General features: G+C 34.6%; 3 protein-coding genes across 5 annotated transcripts; 2 read left to right on the forward strand and 1 right to left on the reverse strand.

Moving 5' to 3' along the window:
* The first annotated feature begins 5,852 nt into the window (after positions 1–5,852).
* LOC141686994 (small ribosomal subunit protein eS24z-like) lies at positions 5,853–11,129 on the forward strand. Its single transcript, XM_074492123.1, has 5 exons — positions 5,853–6,014; positions 6,518–6,559; positions 6,656–6,826; positions 10,703–10,789; positions 10,868–11,129. The coding sequence occupies exons 1-5, from the start codon at positions 5,943–5,945 to the stop codon at positions 10,907–10,909; spliced, it is 414 nt and encodes a 137-aa protein (XP_074348224.1). The 5' UTR covers positions 5,853–5,942; the 3' UTR covers positions 10,910–11,129.
* A 1,559-nt stretch (positions 11,130–12,688) lies between these two features.
* LOC141683308 (transcription factor ILR3-like) lies at positions 12,689–15,099 on the forward strand. The gene is made up of 5 exons (XM_074488005.1): positions 12,689–12,950; positions 13,671–13,727; positions 14,185–14,262; positions 14,339–14,501; positions 14,677–15,099. The coding sequence occupies exons 1-5, from the start codon at positions 12,823–12,825 to the stop codon at positions 14,956–14,958; spliced, it is 708 nt and encodes a 235-aa protein (XP_074344106.1). The 5' UTR covers positions 12,689–12,822; the 3' UTR covers positions 14,959–15,099.
* Positions 15,100–15,469: 370 nt separating this feature from the next.
* LOC141683307 (putative galacturonosyltransferase 12) lies at positions 15,470–18,994 on the reverse strand. Of its 3 annotated transcripts, none has more exons than XM_074488003.1 (7): positions 18,661–18,994; positions 18,180–18,235; positions 17,907–18,065; positions 17,224–17,814; positions 16,840–17,142; positions 16,499–16,728; positions 15,470–15,836 (listed from the first exon to the last, which is right to left on the reverse strand). In XM_074488003.1, the coding sequence occupies exons 1-7, from the start codon at positions 18,869–18,871 to the stop codon at positions 15,806–15,808; spliced, it is 1,581 nt and encodes a 526-aa protein (XP_074344104.1). In that variant the 5' UTR covers positions 18,872–18,994; the 3' UTR covers positions 15,470–15,805. The 3 variants fall into 3 exon arrangements, with proteins under 3 accessions (XP_074344104.1, XP_074344105.1, XP_074344103.1); XM_074488004.1 differs by having other exon boundaries at positions 15,470–15,868; XM_074488002.1 differs by lacking the exon at positions 15,470–15,836 and having other exon boundaries at positions 16,201–16,728.
* Positions 18,995–19,394: the final 400 nt, after the last annotated feature.

Here is a 19,394-nt window from a genome sequence, read left to right on the forward strand (position 1 = left end):
TGTTGAGAAGTTGTAAAGTTTTATCAGATTTAAATTATGAAGTTTGGATTTTATTATTTTTTTTAGAGGCGCCTTAATTAGTTGGGTTATTAAAATACTTAAGCCTCAATTTCAAGACTTTCTTGAAGGAGTGTGATAGTGTATCATAACTTACTCCTTTTGGAACACCTCAATGGAATATAGATTCTGAGAGGAGAAATCATACCTTGTTGGACATAATGCAATCGATGATTAGTCAAGCGGATCTTCCATTCAGTTTATGGGGTTATACCCTAGAAACGGCTCCATATACACTTAACCAAGTTTCGACTAAAGCAGTTCAAAATACTCCGTATGAGATATAGAGTGATAAATGTCATAGCATGTCATTTATGAAAATTTGGGGACGTGAAGCGTTTGTAAAACGTTTAGCCTCTGACAAGCTTGAACCAAAATTAGATAGATGTTATTTTGTGGGATACCCAAGTGAAACTAGGGTATAGTTCTTATAATCCTTCCTAGAATAAAGTGTTTATTGCTCGGGCCACTGTTTCTTGAGGGAAAACTACTTTCTAAGAAAATCAGTGGGAGGATAATACATCTCGATGAAGATAGAGAACCACATGATAACATTGAACCAGAGTTGGAATAAGATCAAGATGTACATCAAAATGTTAAAAATAGTCATGTCCAAGAAACACAGGTTATTCGTAGATCTAGTAGGATTCACCATGAGTCTGGGAGAAATTATTGATTTCTTTTGACTCAAAATGGTGATGCGATGCTTACGGATAATGATAAAGCCTATCACCTACCAAGATGCTATGAACCTTCCAGACTCCGAGAGACGGCTGAAGGTCATGGAATTCGAGATGAAATCCATGTATCAAAATAAAGTATTGACTTTAGTTGATCCACTAGAAAGGGTAAAACCTATAGGGTGCAAGTGGGTTTTCAAGAAGAAAACTGACATGGATGGTAAATTACAGACCTATAAGGTGCGACTAGGGGCAAAAGGTTTCAAACAAATTCATGTATAGACTATGATGAGACTTTTTCACCAGTTGTTATGGTCAAGTCCATCAGGATTTTGTTAGCAATAGTTGCTTACTTTGACTATGAGATTTGGCAAATGGATGTCAAAACCACTTTCTTTTATGGGAGCCTTGAAGATGATGTATATATGATACAACCTGAGGGTTTTGTCGATCCAAAGTTTGCTAAGATGGTTTGTAAGTTGTTTCTATGTATTTATAGATTAAAGCAAGCCTCAAGGAGAATTAATATTCATTTTGGTGAAACGGTAAAAAAATTTGGCTTTATTCAAAATGAAGATGAACCATGTGTTTGCAAGAAGGTTAGTGGGAGCCATGTGACATTCCTAGTATTATATGTAGATGACATATAACAGATATGGAATGACATACCTTATCTACAAGCTGTTAAGACTTTATTGAGAAATAGTTTCTCGATGAAAGACTTAGGCGATGCTACCTATATATTAGGGATCGAGAGCTATATAGATAGATTGAAGAGATTAATCGACCTAGTATGAGTACATACATTGATAAAGTATTACATCATTTTATGATGCAGGAGACAAAGAAATGATATATTTCGATATCTCATGGGATAGTGATCTCAAAAGATAATTGCCCCATAAATTATATGATGATCAGGGCTGTATGAGAAAGTTCCAGATGCGTCAACAATTGGATTTATAATATGTACAATAATATGTATTTATCCTGATGTTTCGTATGCTTTGAGCATGACGATCAAATACCAGTCTAATCCAGGTGATGGTCACTTGATAGTTTTTAAGAATATTCTTAAGTACTTACAGAGGATTAAAGATTTATTTTTGGTGTATGGAGAAGATAGGGAACTCGTTGTAAAGGGTTACAATGATACTAGTTTCTGAACCTAATTTCTGGATATACAAGGATGATTATGTGTCTATGTCTGGTTTGTGTTTTATCTAAATATAATTGATGTTAGCTTGAATAGTTCACAACAAGAACGTTGATGATTCCATGGAAGCGGAATATATTGATGCTTTCGAAACAGCAAAAGAGACTGTTTAGGCATGTCCTTAAGTGATATCACCTTATTAATGAGATTAATGATCAAGAAGATATAAATGTAAAGTGCATAGTAATGATAGTGTTGCAGACCCATTGACTAAGGCTTTGTCGCATCAGAAGCACGATGGTCATACTAGTTCCATGAGTATTAGATACATGGGTGATTGGCTCTAATACAAGTGGGAGATTGTTAGTATTTGTGACCTACAGATAACACAATGATGTTTTAGTTTAAGTCATTTGGATTATTATTGTTTATGTTCTATCGATTATTCCCTTCATAATTTATTAATTCTTAATTTACTATGATATAAATGTTAGATTAATAAATGTTCTTGGAATATGATATGCAATTCTGAATCTCTAAGTACGTGACTTAAAAATGAGATTATGAGAATAGTATCAATATTCCTAAAGGTCCCTAGTCGAGTAGTATTATTAAGGGACAATAATAATGCATTAAGACTGGTGTGTTTGTTAACTGATGATCACATCTCATTGATCATATGTATAGTGATACTAAAGTAAAAAATATAGGCATATGTAAATGTACATGGTGCTGGACATACCCGATGTGAGATTCTACATGTCTGTTGTGTTATAAGTAATTCTTACAGTGATAATGATGTAATGGTCCTTAGACCCGAAGTCATTATATTTCTATACGAGAATTAATATACACTGATTCTATTAAAAGTTATCCTTGACCGGGTAATGATAAAAGTGGACATTGGGTATATTATAAATCGTATAAGAAATATGAATGATTTAGATGAGATTTAACCCTCCTAATTTTAGGAGTAATATTGTTGCCCTCTTGTGTGAGCTGGACTATGAAATGCGTGGTCACGCTTAAATGTTGATTTGATATGATAGTCTACTCATTGATCAAGGAAACCTTGATTAAACATTGATGAGGATGACACATTACATGCCTCTAGTTTAATCTATAATATGTGTTTAAAGGGATTATATTACATTGTACATTATTCACGAAAGGTTTAATTGATCACTGATTTAATTATTGTTACTTGGATAACAATGATGTATTAATAGATGCCGCTCATTGTTTACGATTTTAAATTAGATTTAAAATTCATTCCCAACGTAATAATAACTTATAGGGTCACACAGAAAGAATGCTTGACAGATTATTTAATTTAAATTGGATTTAAATTAAACTAAAGTAATTCGAATTATTTATAATATTAATTAAGTATAACTTAATTAATTAGATATTTATTGATATTCGAATTTACTAATATTAATTATGAAATTCAGTTGTTAAATAATTAAGTGTGACTTAATTATTATACAAATAGAAATTTCGAATTAATAATAACTTCTAATTAGTTAAGAGTTATAATTTTTTTTCTACTCTCTATATAATATCTCTTGTGTGGCTGATTTTGTGTGCAAGACTTTTACTAAAACTCTAGCCACCAAGAGAGAAGATGGAGAGAGCAAGAAGAAACGAGTTTGTGCTAGTACATATCCAATCCTTGAGTTTAAGCATTCGTGTGGATACTGATAGAGCGTAGATCGCGAGAGCGAGATGTGTGGTGATTGAACAATCTTTGAATCTCCATTATTCAACCAATTTATAAAGCTTCTTAAGGTAAACAATTTGATCTACGAATTAAATATTTGTTTTTCACATGGATCCCGCAGCAGGTTTTGAAAATTATGGTTTTTCACGTTTTTAATTACTGTTTCCGTTGCGTTTATGTGCTCGAAACCCTTCAGTTCAGTCCAAAACCGAACCGAACCGAATTATTTCGGTTCACTCCGGTCCATAATATAATTTCGATTCGGTTCGGTCCAACAAAAAATGATCATTCGGTTTTGGACCGAACCGACCGAATGCTCAACCCTATTTGCAGCGAGAAGACAACTTATTCGTCATTCCCTTTTTTCATGCGTATGTCCATAGTGTTTTGGAGGTTATATGATCGTGCTTATTTCTCATTCCCGTTTCATGCGCATTCTTACGGTGTTTTGGAGGTTTTATAGATATTTATGATAGGGCCAACGCCTATTTGGCACGCTACTTATAAGCCACTTATGGCTTATAAGCCCTTAACAGCTTATCAACGAGTGTTTGTCGACCCAACTTATAAGCTGAATTTACAACTTATAAGCTGATAAGTTGAAAGTTGGCAGTGACGTACTTTTTTCCAACTTATTTTCATTTTTTCACTTTTTTCTAAAGTTTTGATTTTAAAATATAAATTTTTAAATATTTTCTAATTTAAGATTCATGAACTAAGATAATTATATTTAATAATTATTTGTTTTAATTCATTTAAGTAAAAAAAATTCTGACTTATAAGTAAATTTATCCAAACACTTATAGAACTTATAAGTATTTATCAACTTATCACTTATTTCGCACTTAATCATTTTAAGTCATAAGTTACTTATTTTAAGATTTCCCAAACGGACAAAATAACTTGTTTTTTTAGACTTAATTGTAGGGAGATGGACCGAGTTATAAATTTTTTGCACAAATAATAGGCACCTGCATGACTCAAGTTTAATTTTTTAACCACCCGATTGAATTCCGTCACATGACTCAAACAAACATTAATTTTGAAGGGGTAAAATTGGAAAATAATGATTTTAGCTACTTATTTGATATAATTTCAGTTGTATTTATATATTTAGATATATATAACCAAACCCTCAAGACTTCAAGATAAACCATAAAAAACCAAGCTAATGAACCTGGAATATTGCAACACAGCATACCACAAAATTGTCCCAAGAAATTACATTCACCTGCATAAGAACACAAAACCCAAATAACCACAGCCCAGAAATATTTACCTAACCTTTCGAGATAAAACTCCAAGCTTATATCACCAAAAACCCAGCTTTAAATCTCCGAAAACAACCCGAAAAATAAACCAAAATCCCCCCATCAAAAACGTAAGACCTCACTCTCCTGCCCCCTGCAACTACACCACCCCAACACCTCTCAATACACTTCTTTGAAAATACAGGAAGCACCAACCAACCCCAACCACCAACATCCCCTTCCCTTCGACCATATTTAAGTATATTTAAGTATTTATATTTGACATCTTACATATTTAATTAAAGCAATTTAAATCTACCTGAATTTTTTTGCTTCACGTATGTTTTAAAAAAATGTTTTGATACAATTAGTTGAGTTGGATTAAGTAGTACGATTAGGGGTGCTAATTTGGTTCTTAAATGTTACCATTTAGTTATATATGTGATAATATATACACACAACTCTGATTGTATCACATTAGAAGGTAGAATAACTTTATTCCAATTTTGCCCCTTCAAAAGTAACGTCGGTTTGATACAACTAACAGAATGCAATCGAGTCCTTGAAAAACTAAACTTAAGTCATGCGGGCGCCTATTATTATAGGTCAATTATTTTTGTGCAAAAAAATTATATTTCAGTTCACATTCCTGCAATTAAGTCTTTTTTCTATTTCATATTAATAATTATTAAATTACCAATTTACCCTTACGACCAAAATATAAAAAATTTACCACCACAACTCCTTTACTCCAATTATATATATGATATAATAATTTCTTTTTAATTTATTCTTTTTAATTTTAATTTTATATGATACAACTTTAGGATATTTTTTTTTGATAAATACAAGTTATACAACTATAGGATTTCTCTTTATTAATTTGAATAAAAAGATAAATATGGTATGTGGGCCTTGTAAAAATTATAAGCCCAATTGAAGCCCATTGTGATATACATCTACAATAATAAATGAAAAACTTAGGGTTTAGTAGCTCGCCACCGCTACATTTGCGTTTCATTGTCTGCTGCCGCTGCTCTTGCTCTCTGCTGTAGTCGTAAAATATATTTACATACATGGCGGACAAAAATGTTACAATCCGAACCCGAAAGTTCATGACCAACAGGCTTCTTTCTAGGAAGCAATTCGTACGTCTCTCTCTCTCTCTCTCCCTCTCTCTCTCTCTCTCTCTCTCTCTCCCTCCCTCCCTCCCTCCCGCTCCCCCTCTCTCTCTCTCTCTCTCTCTCTCTCTCTCTCTCTCCCTCCCTCCCTTTCTCCCCCTCCCTCTCCCTCCCTCTCTCTCTCTCTCCCTCCTTCCCCATCTCTCTCTACGAACCATGATTTGTGTAATTTAGTTTGTAAATTTGTTTCTGAACAACCTCTGTTTTGTTGTTTTAGTCCAATTAATTATAATGGCTGATTGAAATAAAATAGTGTACTGTAAACATTGTGACCTTTTATGTTAAGCTTTAGTTTATTCATGTTCCAATTAAAAATGCGTTAGTAATTTAGTAGAGATATGCACATACACACACACATAATTCTCAAATTCCTATATGAAAAACAATCAAATTTAGCAAAGCCTTGATTTGGGATACGGTACCTGATTATTTGTAAATTGTAATGGTTTTTGAATTGTCTGTTAGTGCAGATCATCGATGTTCTTCATCCCGGAAAAGCTAATGTCTCGAAGGTAATTTCACTGGAATAACTGTGATTGATAAAATCGTGTGAGGATTTTGTTTTTGTAATGAAGTTTTGCTAATTTATTTAATTTATGCATTTGAAGGCTGAGTTGAAGCAGAAATTGGCTGAGTTGTATTCGGTCAAGGACACACAAGCAATATCTGTTTTCAAATTCCGCACCCACTTTGGTGGTGGAAAGTCAACTGGGTTTGGGTTGATTTACGACTCGGTTGAGAGTGCTAAGAAATATGAACCAAAGTACAGACTCATCAGGGTAAGTTAGTAACCACATCTTATGATATTCGTTTTTTGGTTGAATTTATTTATGTAAAGTGGGTTTCTATGTTTTCCTAGTCGACCTTTTTTTACCTAAAAGAAGTGTTTTGTAATTTTCGTGAGCTCTAGCCTAAACCTTTTCTTCGTAATAAAATTCATCTTTTGTTGATAAAAAAGATATTTGCATATGGCCTCAGTCTACAAATTCATATCGTTCACTTAGTGGCAACTGCAACAACAATAAGTTCTATCCTTGCTTGAATGCCTGGTCAATTGCTAATTACAATTCGAGTGATGTAGGTTTTTTTTTCTATTCTAGTTGACGGGGGATGAAGATAAAATGGCTCATTAGTTAACAGCTTGATTATAATTAGTATTGAGAACTTAGCGTATTTACTTATATTATATTTATGTGGGCTAGTAGTTATTATATATGTAGCTTATATCTAAAATTATGCCCAGTTGTCTGGGCCTTAGCCCATTATGTTATATTTTCTCAATCTAAGTCATGTAACCCTCCAAATGTTATGTAAACTGCATATTGAGATATTGTTTATCACATTAAGCCTTTTTTGTGTCTAGGGTTGTGATCCATAGTATTTCTCCTGAGAAATCTCTTGGTGTACTATTTTTACATGATTGAATTACCTAACTCTATCGTTTAATTCGTTTAATCTAAAATTTTGGTTTGTTGTTCTACATCTGATGGGGGCTAGGGTTAAAAGTAGGGTTTTGGGGTAAATAATTCTCACGCAAGAGAATTAAACACAACTTTTCAATATCACAAAATAATAATCTCCCTTGATTACAATAATCAATTAATATTTATAAAAATCCTAAACAATATTCCTAATTTAAATAAACCCTAAAAGATAGCTATTCCGTAAATTAATAAAACGTTACTAATATCATTAAGTGATTCTAGAATACTCTAATTAATGGGCTTCCAAAGCCTAAATATTGTTCCCAAATAGTTTCTTTGGGCTTCTTAATGGGATGTCCTGCATCAATTCTCCTCCGCCGAAAAGAACTCGACTCCGTCGAGTTAATAAGAGTAGAAGGAACACGACAAAGTATTAGACTGTCGTATGAGTGGCACATGAGAACGAGCACAAGTAAAAGTATACGTGGTGCCTCCTTTGACAACAGAATATGTGTTAGGAAGAGCAGCATGATGCACATCATTGTAGGAAAGCCAGGGACGTCCCAAAATAATGTTGCACAATTTGACCGACAAGACATCACACATAACTTTGTCTTTAAAACCTTCCAATTGAAAATGTCACCGAACACTGTTCTCGAACTCGCAACTTCCTATTATCAACCCATGCTATGTCATAAGGCTCAGGATGAGGTTCCACCCTTAAACCCAATCGTTGAACTGCATCACTAGATATCACATTTGTACAACTACCAGTGTCAATGATTACAGAGCAGATTTTACCAAAACATGTAGCTCTAGTCTGAAATATCAGTTGACGATGATGTGCTCGGACAACTTTAGTGTTGTTGCCCAAGGGTGATGACCGCAAAGCTCCAATACAGTTTTTCAACTCATCACACGCTCTTTGGTCCTCGTCAGTCATCTCGTTATAACCATCTGGAGGACATTCTTCTTCTTTTTCAACAATTGTTACTCTTTTTCCAGAATTTGGTGTTTTTGGAAAAGGACATTCAAAATATATATGACCCGCCCCATTGCAGTTAAAGCATTTAAGATCCTTATCAGGCGGCTGAACTTTGTTGATTTTGTTGTACGAATTCTGTTGCGGGGGCAAAACTCGTCCCTGATTAATACTAGACATTGAACCAGGTGACTTGTAACTTCAGACAAGATTTTCTCCAAAATTACCAAACTCTTCCTCAATTTGCTGGGCAGCTTGCATTATATCAGTTAAAGAGTAATAAAGATTGCCAGACATTCTTTTAGCAATAGCAGGTATCAAACCAGTTCTATACATGCTAACCAAGCTACTTTCATCCAGATTGAAGTCTGAACTAGTGAAAAAGTGATAAAGCTTGCTCGTATAATCAGCCATAGAAAGATTATCTTGCCTCAATTGGATGAACTTGATATGATTTTGTTGCTTGTAGTTAGCCGGCAGAAAATGACATTGCATTAAAGCTTCCATCTTGTCCCACAACAATACTTCTTCTCTACCAACACAACGATTGTTATCCTTTTCTTTATCCCACCACATGCGAGCTGTACCTCGTAGCTTAGCTTCAGCAAAATAAGTTTTTCTTGCATCATTCAGCTTGTGCCATCGAAAGAAACTTTCCAAACTATGTATCCAATCAATAAAAATATCTCCACGAGTATCTCCATTAAATTCAGGAACCTCTAATTTTACTCCTCGGACTTGATCCAAAGGCCCGTTTTCGGGAATTCTTTGTTGTTTAGGTGACTCTTTTTCTGGTTCATGGCCAAGTAATTGATTCATACTATTTTGTATGGCGGCATCATAGTAGTCATCTGCTCTTTTAACTCATTGATTGAGAGTTTAAACTCTGCATTTTTCTCCTCTTGTTCTTGAATATGCTCTTTAAGCATTGCATTAACCTCTGTAGCATTCACCATTTTTTTTCTGGACTGTCAAAATCAGGCACGGCTTTTGTTTTGTAATGAAGTGGGCTGGGACAGAAACTAGAAGGAGTCTATTTGTATGTGTGCTAAGTGTTTGATGCAAGTTCTGAGAGAAAATAACCGGGTAAAGATTTAATGGGTGATGTAGGTTGATTCAGCAGTGTGTAGTGTCAGGAATAAGGCTGTTTGGTGGCTGTTGGAGGCTGGCCGGAGGCTGCTGGTGGCTACGGGTGGTTGCCGGAGGCTGCTGGTGGCTATGGGTGGTTGCCAGAGGCTGCTGGTGACAGAAGTATGGTGTTTGGGTGGGGAACAAAGGCTCTGATACCACTTTGATGGGGGCTAGGGTTAAAAGTAGGGTTTTGGGGTAAATAATTCTCACGCAAGAGAATAAAACACAACTTTTCAATATGACAAAATAATAATCTCCCTTGATTACAATAATCAATCAATATTTATTAGAATCCTAAACAATATTCCTAATTTAAATAAACCCTAAAAGATAGCTATTCCCTAAATTAATAAAACACGACTAATATCATCAAGTGATTCTAGAATACTCTAATTAATGGGCTTCCAAAGTCTAAAATATTGTTCCCAAATAGTTTCTTTGGGCTTCTTAATGGGATGTCCTGAATCAACATCGCTTGGTAATTTGTCAACAGATGTGAATTTTTTTTAAAAAGATTTTTAGTTATCTTGCTGAAGTTTGGGATGGTTTATAAACTGATTATTACATTATTAGCCATGTTTAGGGATTTGAAGGTTATTATATCAGTAATATAATGGCCTCATGTTTGCTGAGATGAGGCAACTAATATATTAAACACATAATGGTTGCTATTAGATGGAAGCTAGGAAGGTTGGTAGTTGAACTCATTTTTTCCTTTGTTACTGATAAAAAATTGTATGTAGCCTCAGTTTTTATCCGTCTGGATAACTTTTTTTTGTAGTGTATAGATGATCTTTTCTTTGTACATGTTTCCTACTCGAATGACACTCATCACTCGTGTTGATTAATTTTGATTGAATAACAAGCATTTGTTGACCTATTTACTAAGTAGTGATGTTAGTTTTTTGGCAACTATATTAAGCTAAGTCAATAGATTTCTGCTGCTTGATAGAGCTGCCAACTTGTTAACTTTAGTCTGAGCAGAAGGTACTAAGTTTTTCTTTATCTAACCAGAATTGTTTTGTAAGCTGCTTGTCCAAATAATATTTAGCATCTAAATCAACATCTTGATGAAATTTTCTGCAATGCACAAAGTTTATGTGAGCTTTTGTTGGCAGAATGGACTTGATACCAAGGTTGAGAAGTCAAGGAAACAACTCAAGGAGAGGAAGAACCGTGCAAAGAAAATCCGTGGTGTGAAGAAGGTAGGTCACCGTCCGGCACCTACGCCCCTTCCCATCATATTTTCTTCGTATCTTCTAATTACCCTATTTTTGTTGCAGACCAAGGCAGGAGATGCTGCCAAGGGTGGAAAGAAGAAATGAGCAATAGGATTTTTCTTTACCCATCGTTATTATTGTACTAGAAGCTATTTCTCTCTCCAATGTGATATTGAGTTGAGACATAATTGAAAGTTTTTCTTTTTGTTTTTACCTGTTAGCTAAGATTGCATTGATATTACAAAGATCGTTGGTAATAGTTTAACAAAGAGAACTAGCCCTGGTGTGATTTTAAATTTTCAATCTGTTACGGAGTTCTCTCTTAGCTTTGATTTGTCATGTCTATATCTTTTTATATTGCAGATTGCATCAGTTTGGTAGGGAGTTGTGAATATGGTCAAGTACTCTGTGTTCCCAGGATGCAGACCTAGTGGCTTTGGCCATACTTGAACATACTACACGTGTATTTAAAGTCTGAGGTCTTTAATTGTAGTTGCACCGCAGTTCACTTGATCAATGAGGTACTTGAAAGTGTGGGTATTTGGAAGTTAAGTTACCTATGTGTTCAATGGTGTAAAGTGCTGGGAATTTAGTTAAATTTGAAATATTACATTAGAGACATAGTTTTATATTTAATTTTTTTTTTTATATTAAAATATAGCGATAAAAGTCCATCTATTTGAGCACAATTATCAGTTTTGTTGTAATGGTTCTTGTTTGAGAAGTATGCGTTTGTTCTGAACTTTGTACATGATATTTTAAAAAATAACAAAAAAAAAATTGAAATTGGAATGGATATTCTTTAAAACATTATTATAAGTTTGGGAAATTGAATATTTCGTGTTAAATTAAAGTATTATGAAATAGCAATATGGTTTCCAACAAATATAGAAAGGGAGTAGTCGTGTTTTCCAACACGGCTAGAACTGCGTTAAATCATCATCAATCAAACATATAAAAGAGGTGATGCCGTCCACACTTCGATCCTCATTTTTTTTTTAATTTTATAAAAGAATTAACTAATGCTGCTAATCCCTAGTGCAATTCAGAAATAACCTGTTCCCCCTTCTTCCACTATCTAATTTATTTTTTAATTAAATTATTTTTAACTTTACTTGGCTCCCTACTTGCGAAAAATGCGATATAATTTGTTTGACATCACTAGTCAAATCAGTCCCCGAAATATTATAATTCCAAACTGTAACCACAAGAGTACACATCTGGTGCATATTTAATATTCATTTTTTAAATATTTAATTAGTATATTAATACTTTTAGACACAACTATAATTACGAAAAAATAGAAAATAAAATCTACCAATTACTTTAAAGAAGAATAACAAAGGAAAGCGTTTCGAAAAGTGAATCCTGTTGAGAATTATTTCCAGGGTATTTCCTTCCAAACTAGTTAAAACGAAAATAATGTTCAAAAATCGGATCAAAATCACGTAAAATTAAAATTTTAAAATCAATTTCCTGTAAAAAAAACATAACACTTGCGAAATTGAACCAATGATGGTAACATTTGGAATTTGTCAAGCTTAAGACACCCCAAAACAAATATTGTTATTCTACTTTTATCATATGTCAACGTAACATCTAATATTTATTTTTTATAATAATTAATACTTCAAGTTCAAATTGGGTGGAGTCAGAAACAATTCAAACGATAAATAAGTATATCTTGCCGTTTCAGATATTTTGAATATCGCTAGTTCCAAAATTATCTAAAAAAATAATATTAAAAAAGATATTTCAAAACGTGAAAAAATAATAATTTCATGGAGTTAATCCGGAAATCCAAACAAATCAAAACTATACCACAGTGTTCATCATAAAATCGTTTTATTTGGTATAGTAAATCCGAATTAAAAAAATGAGATTCCTAATGCGGAAAGTAAAGTGTGGCTTTAAAAACCCAGCTGTCGCGTGTTTATGCGAAACACGTCTCCCCTCAGTGTAACACACTCCTCTCTCTCTCGGCCGGAAAATTGGTAACTTTCCGGCACTTAATTACGATGGCGTCACCGGAAAACTCTAATTGGCTTTACGGGCTGCTAGATGAAATCTCTGTTCCCGATCCCAATTTTTCAGTTGAAGCTTCTGCCTTCAATTGGCCTAATATCGATGCTTCATCTAATTTCAGGTTCCCCCCCCCCCTTTTTTTTAATTATGATATTAAAATTTTTATGTTTTTTTGTTACTTGTCATTTTTCAATGCTTAAGTTAGTAATTGTAATTTAAGATTAGTCCAAACTTATAATTTGTGCTCTGTTTTTTTTATGTTTCTATCGGAATTTTAATGTTTAGCTTTTATATTCATTTTTTATTATATATATATATATTTTAATCTTTGATTCAATTAGAATTAGTTTTGTTCTAGATTTCTCAACCTATGATAATTATAGAATTGGCATCAGTAAGAAACAAAATGGCATTATAAGGTATCCTAAAATGTTGGGGGATGTTAGAAGCCAGAAGGGTCAATGATTGCATATCAAGTATGTGCTAGTTTTGCTTAAAAATACCCCTTACTCAAAATTGTGGTACTATTTGTGTTCCAAGAGTGTAATGCTGAAGCAGCATCAGTATCCATTAGAGATCTACTTAATGTTTTTGTTTGTATACATAGTTTGAAGAGATGTTGAGGCTTTAGGATTTGTAACTCGAGAATGTACGACCACTAGGTTAAAAGAGTTATGATATTATGTTAGCATACTAATTTTAACATGGGCTGAAAATGTATATCAATTAGATTTGTTAATAGCTGTATCACTCGGCCTTTTTTATACGATTTAGATTGGTTAAATGATTATATTGTTATTGTGTTTCTTACTTTCTCACTTTAATCTTATCGGTTTTATAGTGTTGATGGTTCAAATTCAGACTTAGGTGTTATCAAAGAAGCTGGCTCCAAAAAGAGGTATATCTTTCACTTCTTCTCTCTTCAAGTGAAATTATTGTCATAACATATTGTCATACATGCCTCAATATATGTAAATTAAGAGATAGACTATAGAATTCCACCTACACAGTTCCTGAACCAGGCTGGGGTTGATCCACTCTCCCGCCCCAGCCGGACTTAGGAAATCAATAGGATTTTTTTATACCACTGAAAATCTCTAGAAAGCAGTAGAATGTTCTTTTATAGCCTCGGCCAGCCTTTAAAATTTGTTGATAATTGTTTCTAGCCATGGATTCTTAAATCGTGGTTCTGCCGCTTCTACATATTATATTGAGATTTAAAAGGCTATTTTTTATCATGCAACATATCAACTTATCTTCAAAAGATGGTAAAATTTTTATGCCAAAGGTTGGTTGGGATAGCCTTTTTTAACTGATCATTCATGCATCTACTGGCATTGGCATTTACAATACAGGGTAAGATCTGAAACATGCAGTGGCTCAAGTACCAAAGCTTGCAGGGAAAAGATGCGGCGGGATAAGCTCAATGACAAGTGTGTATATCTTCCTTTCCTCCATAAACATATCTACACTTGAGCTTGACCATAATACGTTTGGTATGTTATATAGGTTCATGGAATTGGGTGCGATCCTTGATCCTGGGAGGCCTGTCAAGACAGACAAGGCAGCTATACTAATTGATGCTACTCGAATGGTAACTCAGTTACGCTCTGAATCCCAGAATTTGAAGGACACAAATACAGATCTCCAAGAAAAGGTCAAAGAGCTGAAGGTGCACGTCTATTGCCTTTATCTTTATTGGTCTCTGTGGTCAAACACACACACATATATATATGTCCTTTGTTTGGAAATCCCGATGAATAGTGTTCACTACAATTACTTTTGGAGGTACTCAAATTTACCGTAATGCACACTTTACTAATTTATAATAAGCATTACTTTCGTAGATTGAGAAGAATGAGCTCCGGGAGGAAAAACAGAGGCTGAAGGTAGAGAAAGATAGGCTGGAGAACCAGTTAAAGACTATGAATACACAACCAAGCTTCTTTCCTTCCCCATCAGCTATCCCTGCTCCGTTTTCTCAAGTCCCATATGCTGCCCAAGCCCCAGTTGCTGGCAACAAATATGTACCTATAATTAGTTACCCAGGAGTTGCCATGTGGCAATTCATGCCACCTGCCTCTGTTGATACCTCACAGGATCACGTGCTTCGTCCTCCAGTCGCATGAGTCAGCATCTGCGCTTAACATGTTTGGATCTAGTTTGTCTTTATTATTGACGGTAATACATTGATAGTTTATCCAACTGTAACTGGTTTTTACAGCTGACTCTGCTGTCGGGAATGAAAAATTATGAATATTTTGAATAAATTTCATATGCTAAAGTGGATCATATAACTGAAACTAGAGTAGTGAAGTTGTTAAATTTAAATTGAAGATTTCCTATAATAATTCGCGTCTCTGAATTGTTTTCTCTTATAATAGAATAATTGTACTATAGTGGTTTCCTTGATTTTCCGTGGGAGCAGAGTTTCCAGGTTTAAATTTGATAATTCATTGTTGCAATTTAATAATTGAAAAGATGCATCCATCCCGAGCAATTTTTTGTACTCCACTTGTATATATACTTGTAATACTTGTCCAAGAAGTTTTTTTGCAACCTTTCCATGGAAGTGGCAACTTATTTTTCATAATTTGAATAGAAGTACCTAATAGTTGGAACGTAGAAGCAGTGGAACCAGCATTTACTTAATTTTATTATTATAATTATTATGACAATTAGATCAGGTGCCAGCCTCCCTGACATAGTTTTACATAACCTATACTAGAGACTGACCACATAGAGTCGCGAATCGAAAAGGAAGATGCCCCACCAGAAGCAAAATCTGCAGGTACAAAGATCACACACGCACAAGGGTTCCATCTCATATGAAAAGAAGCGAGGTGGTCTTTGTACCTCATGTTAGGAAGGCAGGTGCCTCCCTAACATAGACTTTACATCACCTATATTAGAATCTGTCTACTGAGAGTCAGGACTTAGTATAAATCAGTCAGCAGCACCCGAACAGGCACCACGCTAATCCAGCACCCGCCTCTGTGAACCATCACTGCAGAGCAACGCACCAAACAGCATCAAAATCTGCAGGTACAAAGACCAGACACAAGTACAAGGGGATCACCACCTTCTCCCATTAATATTATTGTAAGTGACTCGGAACTTTATGCAGTCTGACTGTACTTCAGTGCTTACTTTACTACGATCTTCTTTCTCATTCAGAAACTCAACTATCTCTTTTGTTTATAAATTTTATATATAATTCCACTTGATTCTCTGGTATAAAATATCTTCCAAGTGAACTTACTATTAATCTTTATCCTAAATACTATAATGCTGACTTGATTCTCTGTATTTTGTTTCTTACTGTTCTCTCATGCTTTTCAAGTTCTTGATATATATTTTTAAGCAGAACAAGATTCAAAGTTACCAAATTTTATTTAAGGGGTTAGAGAATTTCTTTTGAACTTTTAATATAATGAATGAACAATGAAGAATTTTTTCTTAACAACTCTACGCAAGTAGAGTCCAATAAATTTGATGCCTGGCGCTGTCTCTGTCTTCATGAAGCATGTGAACCTTGATCCCTTGAAGAACTCTCTTTTTTTCTTCTGTCCATGTACGTTAAGCTATCCAGCGTAGCTGTTACTAGATCATTTATATTATGTCCTGATATGACAATTTTTGATGAATTTATCAGATGGGTTGACATACTTTGTCCAAAGTTTCTGAAGTTCCGGGAATGCTATATCCAGCCATGGTTTTGCACGACCATTAAAATGGATGACACCAGCACTTTTAGCATCAGCAATGCTTGTATTTTCTTGATAGCCAAGTCCCAACATGTGCCAGAAGGGATCAATTATTTTTACATGGCCATGGAAAGCTATTAAACCTGGCGGTAACGTTCCAAGTTGCCACAAACTTAGGTCCGATTTCAAGTTCTGCAATGGATTATTATTAACGATATTAGTAGCTCTACATGAAAATCTTAGAAAGTTGTATAATGCAGTTGAGTACAATATATATAATATAAATGAGACTGATGTTGGTACTTGTTTCAGCCAGTAGTCATATGTTTTGCTTATCTCTGTCTTCCTCCAAGCCTCTAGATCAAAGATGTTCATCCCATAGGCCCATGCACATTCATTGGGATTAAAATTTTGTGATATCAGAGGATGAGAAAAATTCAAATAGCTGTTTAGTCGCTTCGACATAACAAACTTGTCTCCTCCCCTACATGTTTCTACTGCACCATTTACTTTGCCAGTCATGTCAATGTCCCATAGAGCAGAAAGATCGGTTTGAACCACAATATCGTCATCCAGGAATACAACTTTATTAAGACTAGGAAATAACTGCACCAAATTGAAAATGATTGATATTATGAGCACAAGAAGAGTTAAAATTTTGTATCTCTGACAGATTATGTGATTTACCTCTGGAAGATATATTCTTATGTGGTTCATTAGTGAATTGTACTTGGGACTAAGTGCTTGTAATTTTGATGCAATAACATGAGGCTTTTCAGTGTTGTTTGCTACAATGGCTGATGATCCTCCTCTAAACTGTGATCTCACTCTCTGGTCCTTCTCCATAGCTTCCAACACAGGAACTTTTCCCTTTGTCAGCCAATCAAAATGATGTAAACACTTGACCTCAATGATTGCTGGTGTCAAGGGGTGTAACGAAAACCATGCCTGCATCGGAGAGTAAGTTTTTCTATCTGTAATGATATGAAGAACAACTTTTTCAGGGTACAATGAGTTATGAACAAGTGAATTTGCCACAACAGAAGCTGCAAGGATGTTATCTGAGGCAAGGACAAAGTGAAAGAATGAATTGTCAACCAAGGCAGGAACAAGTTCTGGTGAGGGGAGCTGAAGGCGTGCATTGGCATTCATAGCATGTTCATTGGCTAGCCTTAAAGAAAGGCAGTGGAGCTGTTTAGGTATGCTGCTCGATGCTACATGTCGATACAAATATTCCTGGATTTTTGCTTTTCTTGTTCTTTCTTCAAGTAACGTAACCTGAAAAAACATCAGCCAAAAATAGAAAGTTTACCATATTTAAGTAGGCAAATATCTAATAAAATCTGAAGCATCATATAACTATATGTTACCATGGCTTTGAGTTTGACAGCAAAGGTCTTTGCATCTGATACACCTTCTCTCTTTAGTTCAGATATAAACTCTTCTAAAGACTGTGGTATCTCTACTTCGCTAATAATTTCATTTGAGCTAGGTGGTTCTTCCAGAACTTGATATATAACTTCTGGAATCTTTCGTAGGCAAAAAAATGAAGAGAGGTAACACCCCACGCGGTCTCAGTAATAATATCATAAACATGAAAATTAAGTCTGACAATCAAACTAAAATAGGGGCTGTGAAACTACCTGGGATTCAAGCCTCTGTCCCAAAATCCTTGGCCCTAATCTTTTACCCAAGCAACCTATCGTTGAAAAGGAAATAGATGATGAACCTGATAACTTAAGCAACAGAGTAAGCAGTAACTGATCCGTTGTAGGTAATCTTGGGTCATTAATATTCTCTCACACAGCTTGCTACCAGTAGTAATGATTGATCGTGCTTATCAATAGAAATGGTGATGCCATTTTTAGTTAATCAACGACTCGAGGCTCACAATACTAATCTTCTTAATTAGCTTTTGCTCCAAAATTACCTTTCAACTACTTGTCATCTTTAAATTAATCCGAATTATCTCATCTTGTTCTATGATTAACGACAAATTTTGTGCAAGGTGAACAACAGAAATACTACTGGTACAATGAAGTAAATAAAAATAAACAGAGGCAAATAGTTTGATGTATGGCTATGCATGCATGATGGTCACACATAATGTGCACAAAAACTTACCAAGGGTTGAGCATTTGGTTTGGCCATCAATGGTGTTGACTGCAGTTAAGACGAAGATGAAGCGAAGAACAAAGGTAAGGAACAAAAGAGAATAAAAGACCATGCGGTAAGAAATCCTTCTTGACCCAACCTTCACTTTAATAAATTCCCTCACTCCTTTTCCTGGCAACACCGTCACATGCCTCAAACTCGGAGATATATGAAGCTGCATTTTTAATCGTAATATACAGATAGGCCGAATTATGTATATGTTGAAGAACAGAACAGAACAGAACAGAACACTTGTTTGTAGTTTTTACTTGTTTAGGTTCCTGCGTATAAGCAGCAACATTAATGTATTTGGAAAGAAGAAGGTGTTAAATGAAGGAAGGGGGGGGGGGGGTGTTGAACATCGTATTGCGGTTCGAGGTTGTTATCAGTTACCTAACTTGTATTGCTTACATTTTAGGTTACATGTGTGTTTGCATGTATTTGAGAAGGTAATGACAGAGCTTAAAAAGAGCATGTACACATATTTGTATATAAGTTACTATGAATGATGATGGTAGGTTACAGGAAAAAGACTTGAGGACTAAACAGAACAGGATGTTGTTTTTGAATGTTGATAACTTGAAGGGGAATTTCAGTTTGGTGTTAAAATGTTTATATTTCAAGTAGATGAGATGGCGTTGTTTATTGCGGTTGATACTTGCTTGGCTTTGCCTACACCTCAAACTTTTCACCACAATTAAAAC

The sequence above is a fragment of the Apium graveolens genome, chromosome 9, assembly GCF_009905375.1.
Source record: "Apium graveolens cultivar Ventura chromosome 9, ASM990537v1, whole genome shotgun sequence".
Taxonomy (NCBI): Eukaryota; Viridiplantae; Streptophyta; class Magnoliopsida; order Apiales; family Apiaceae; genus Apium; species Apium graveolens.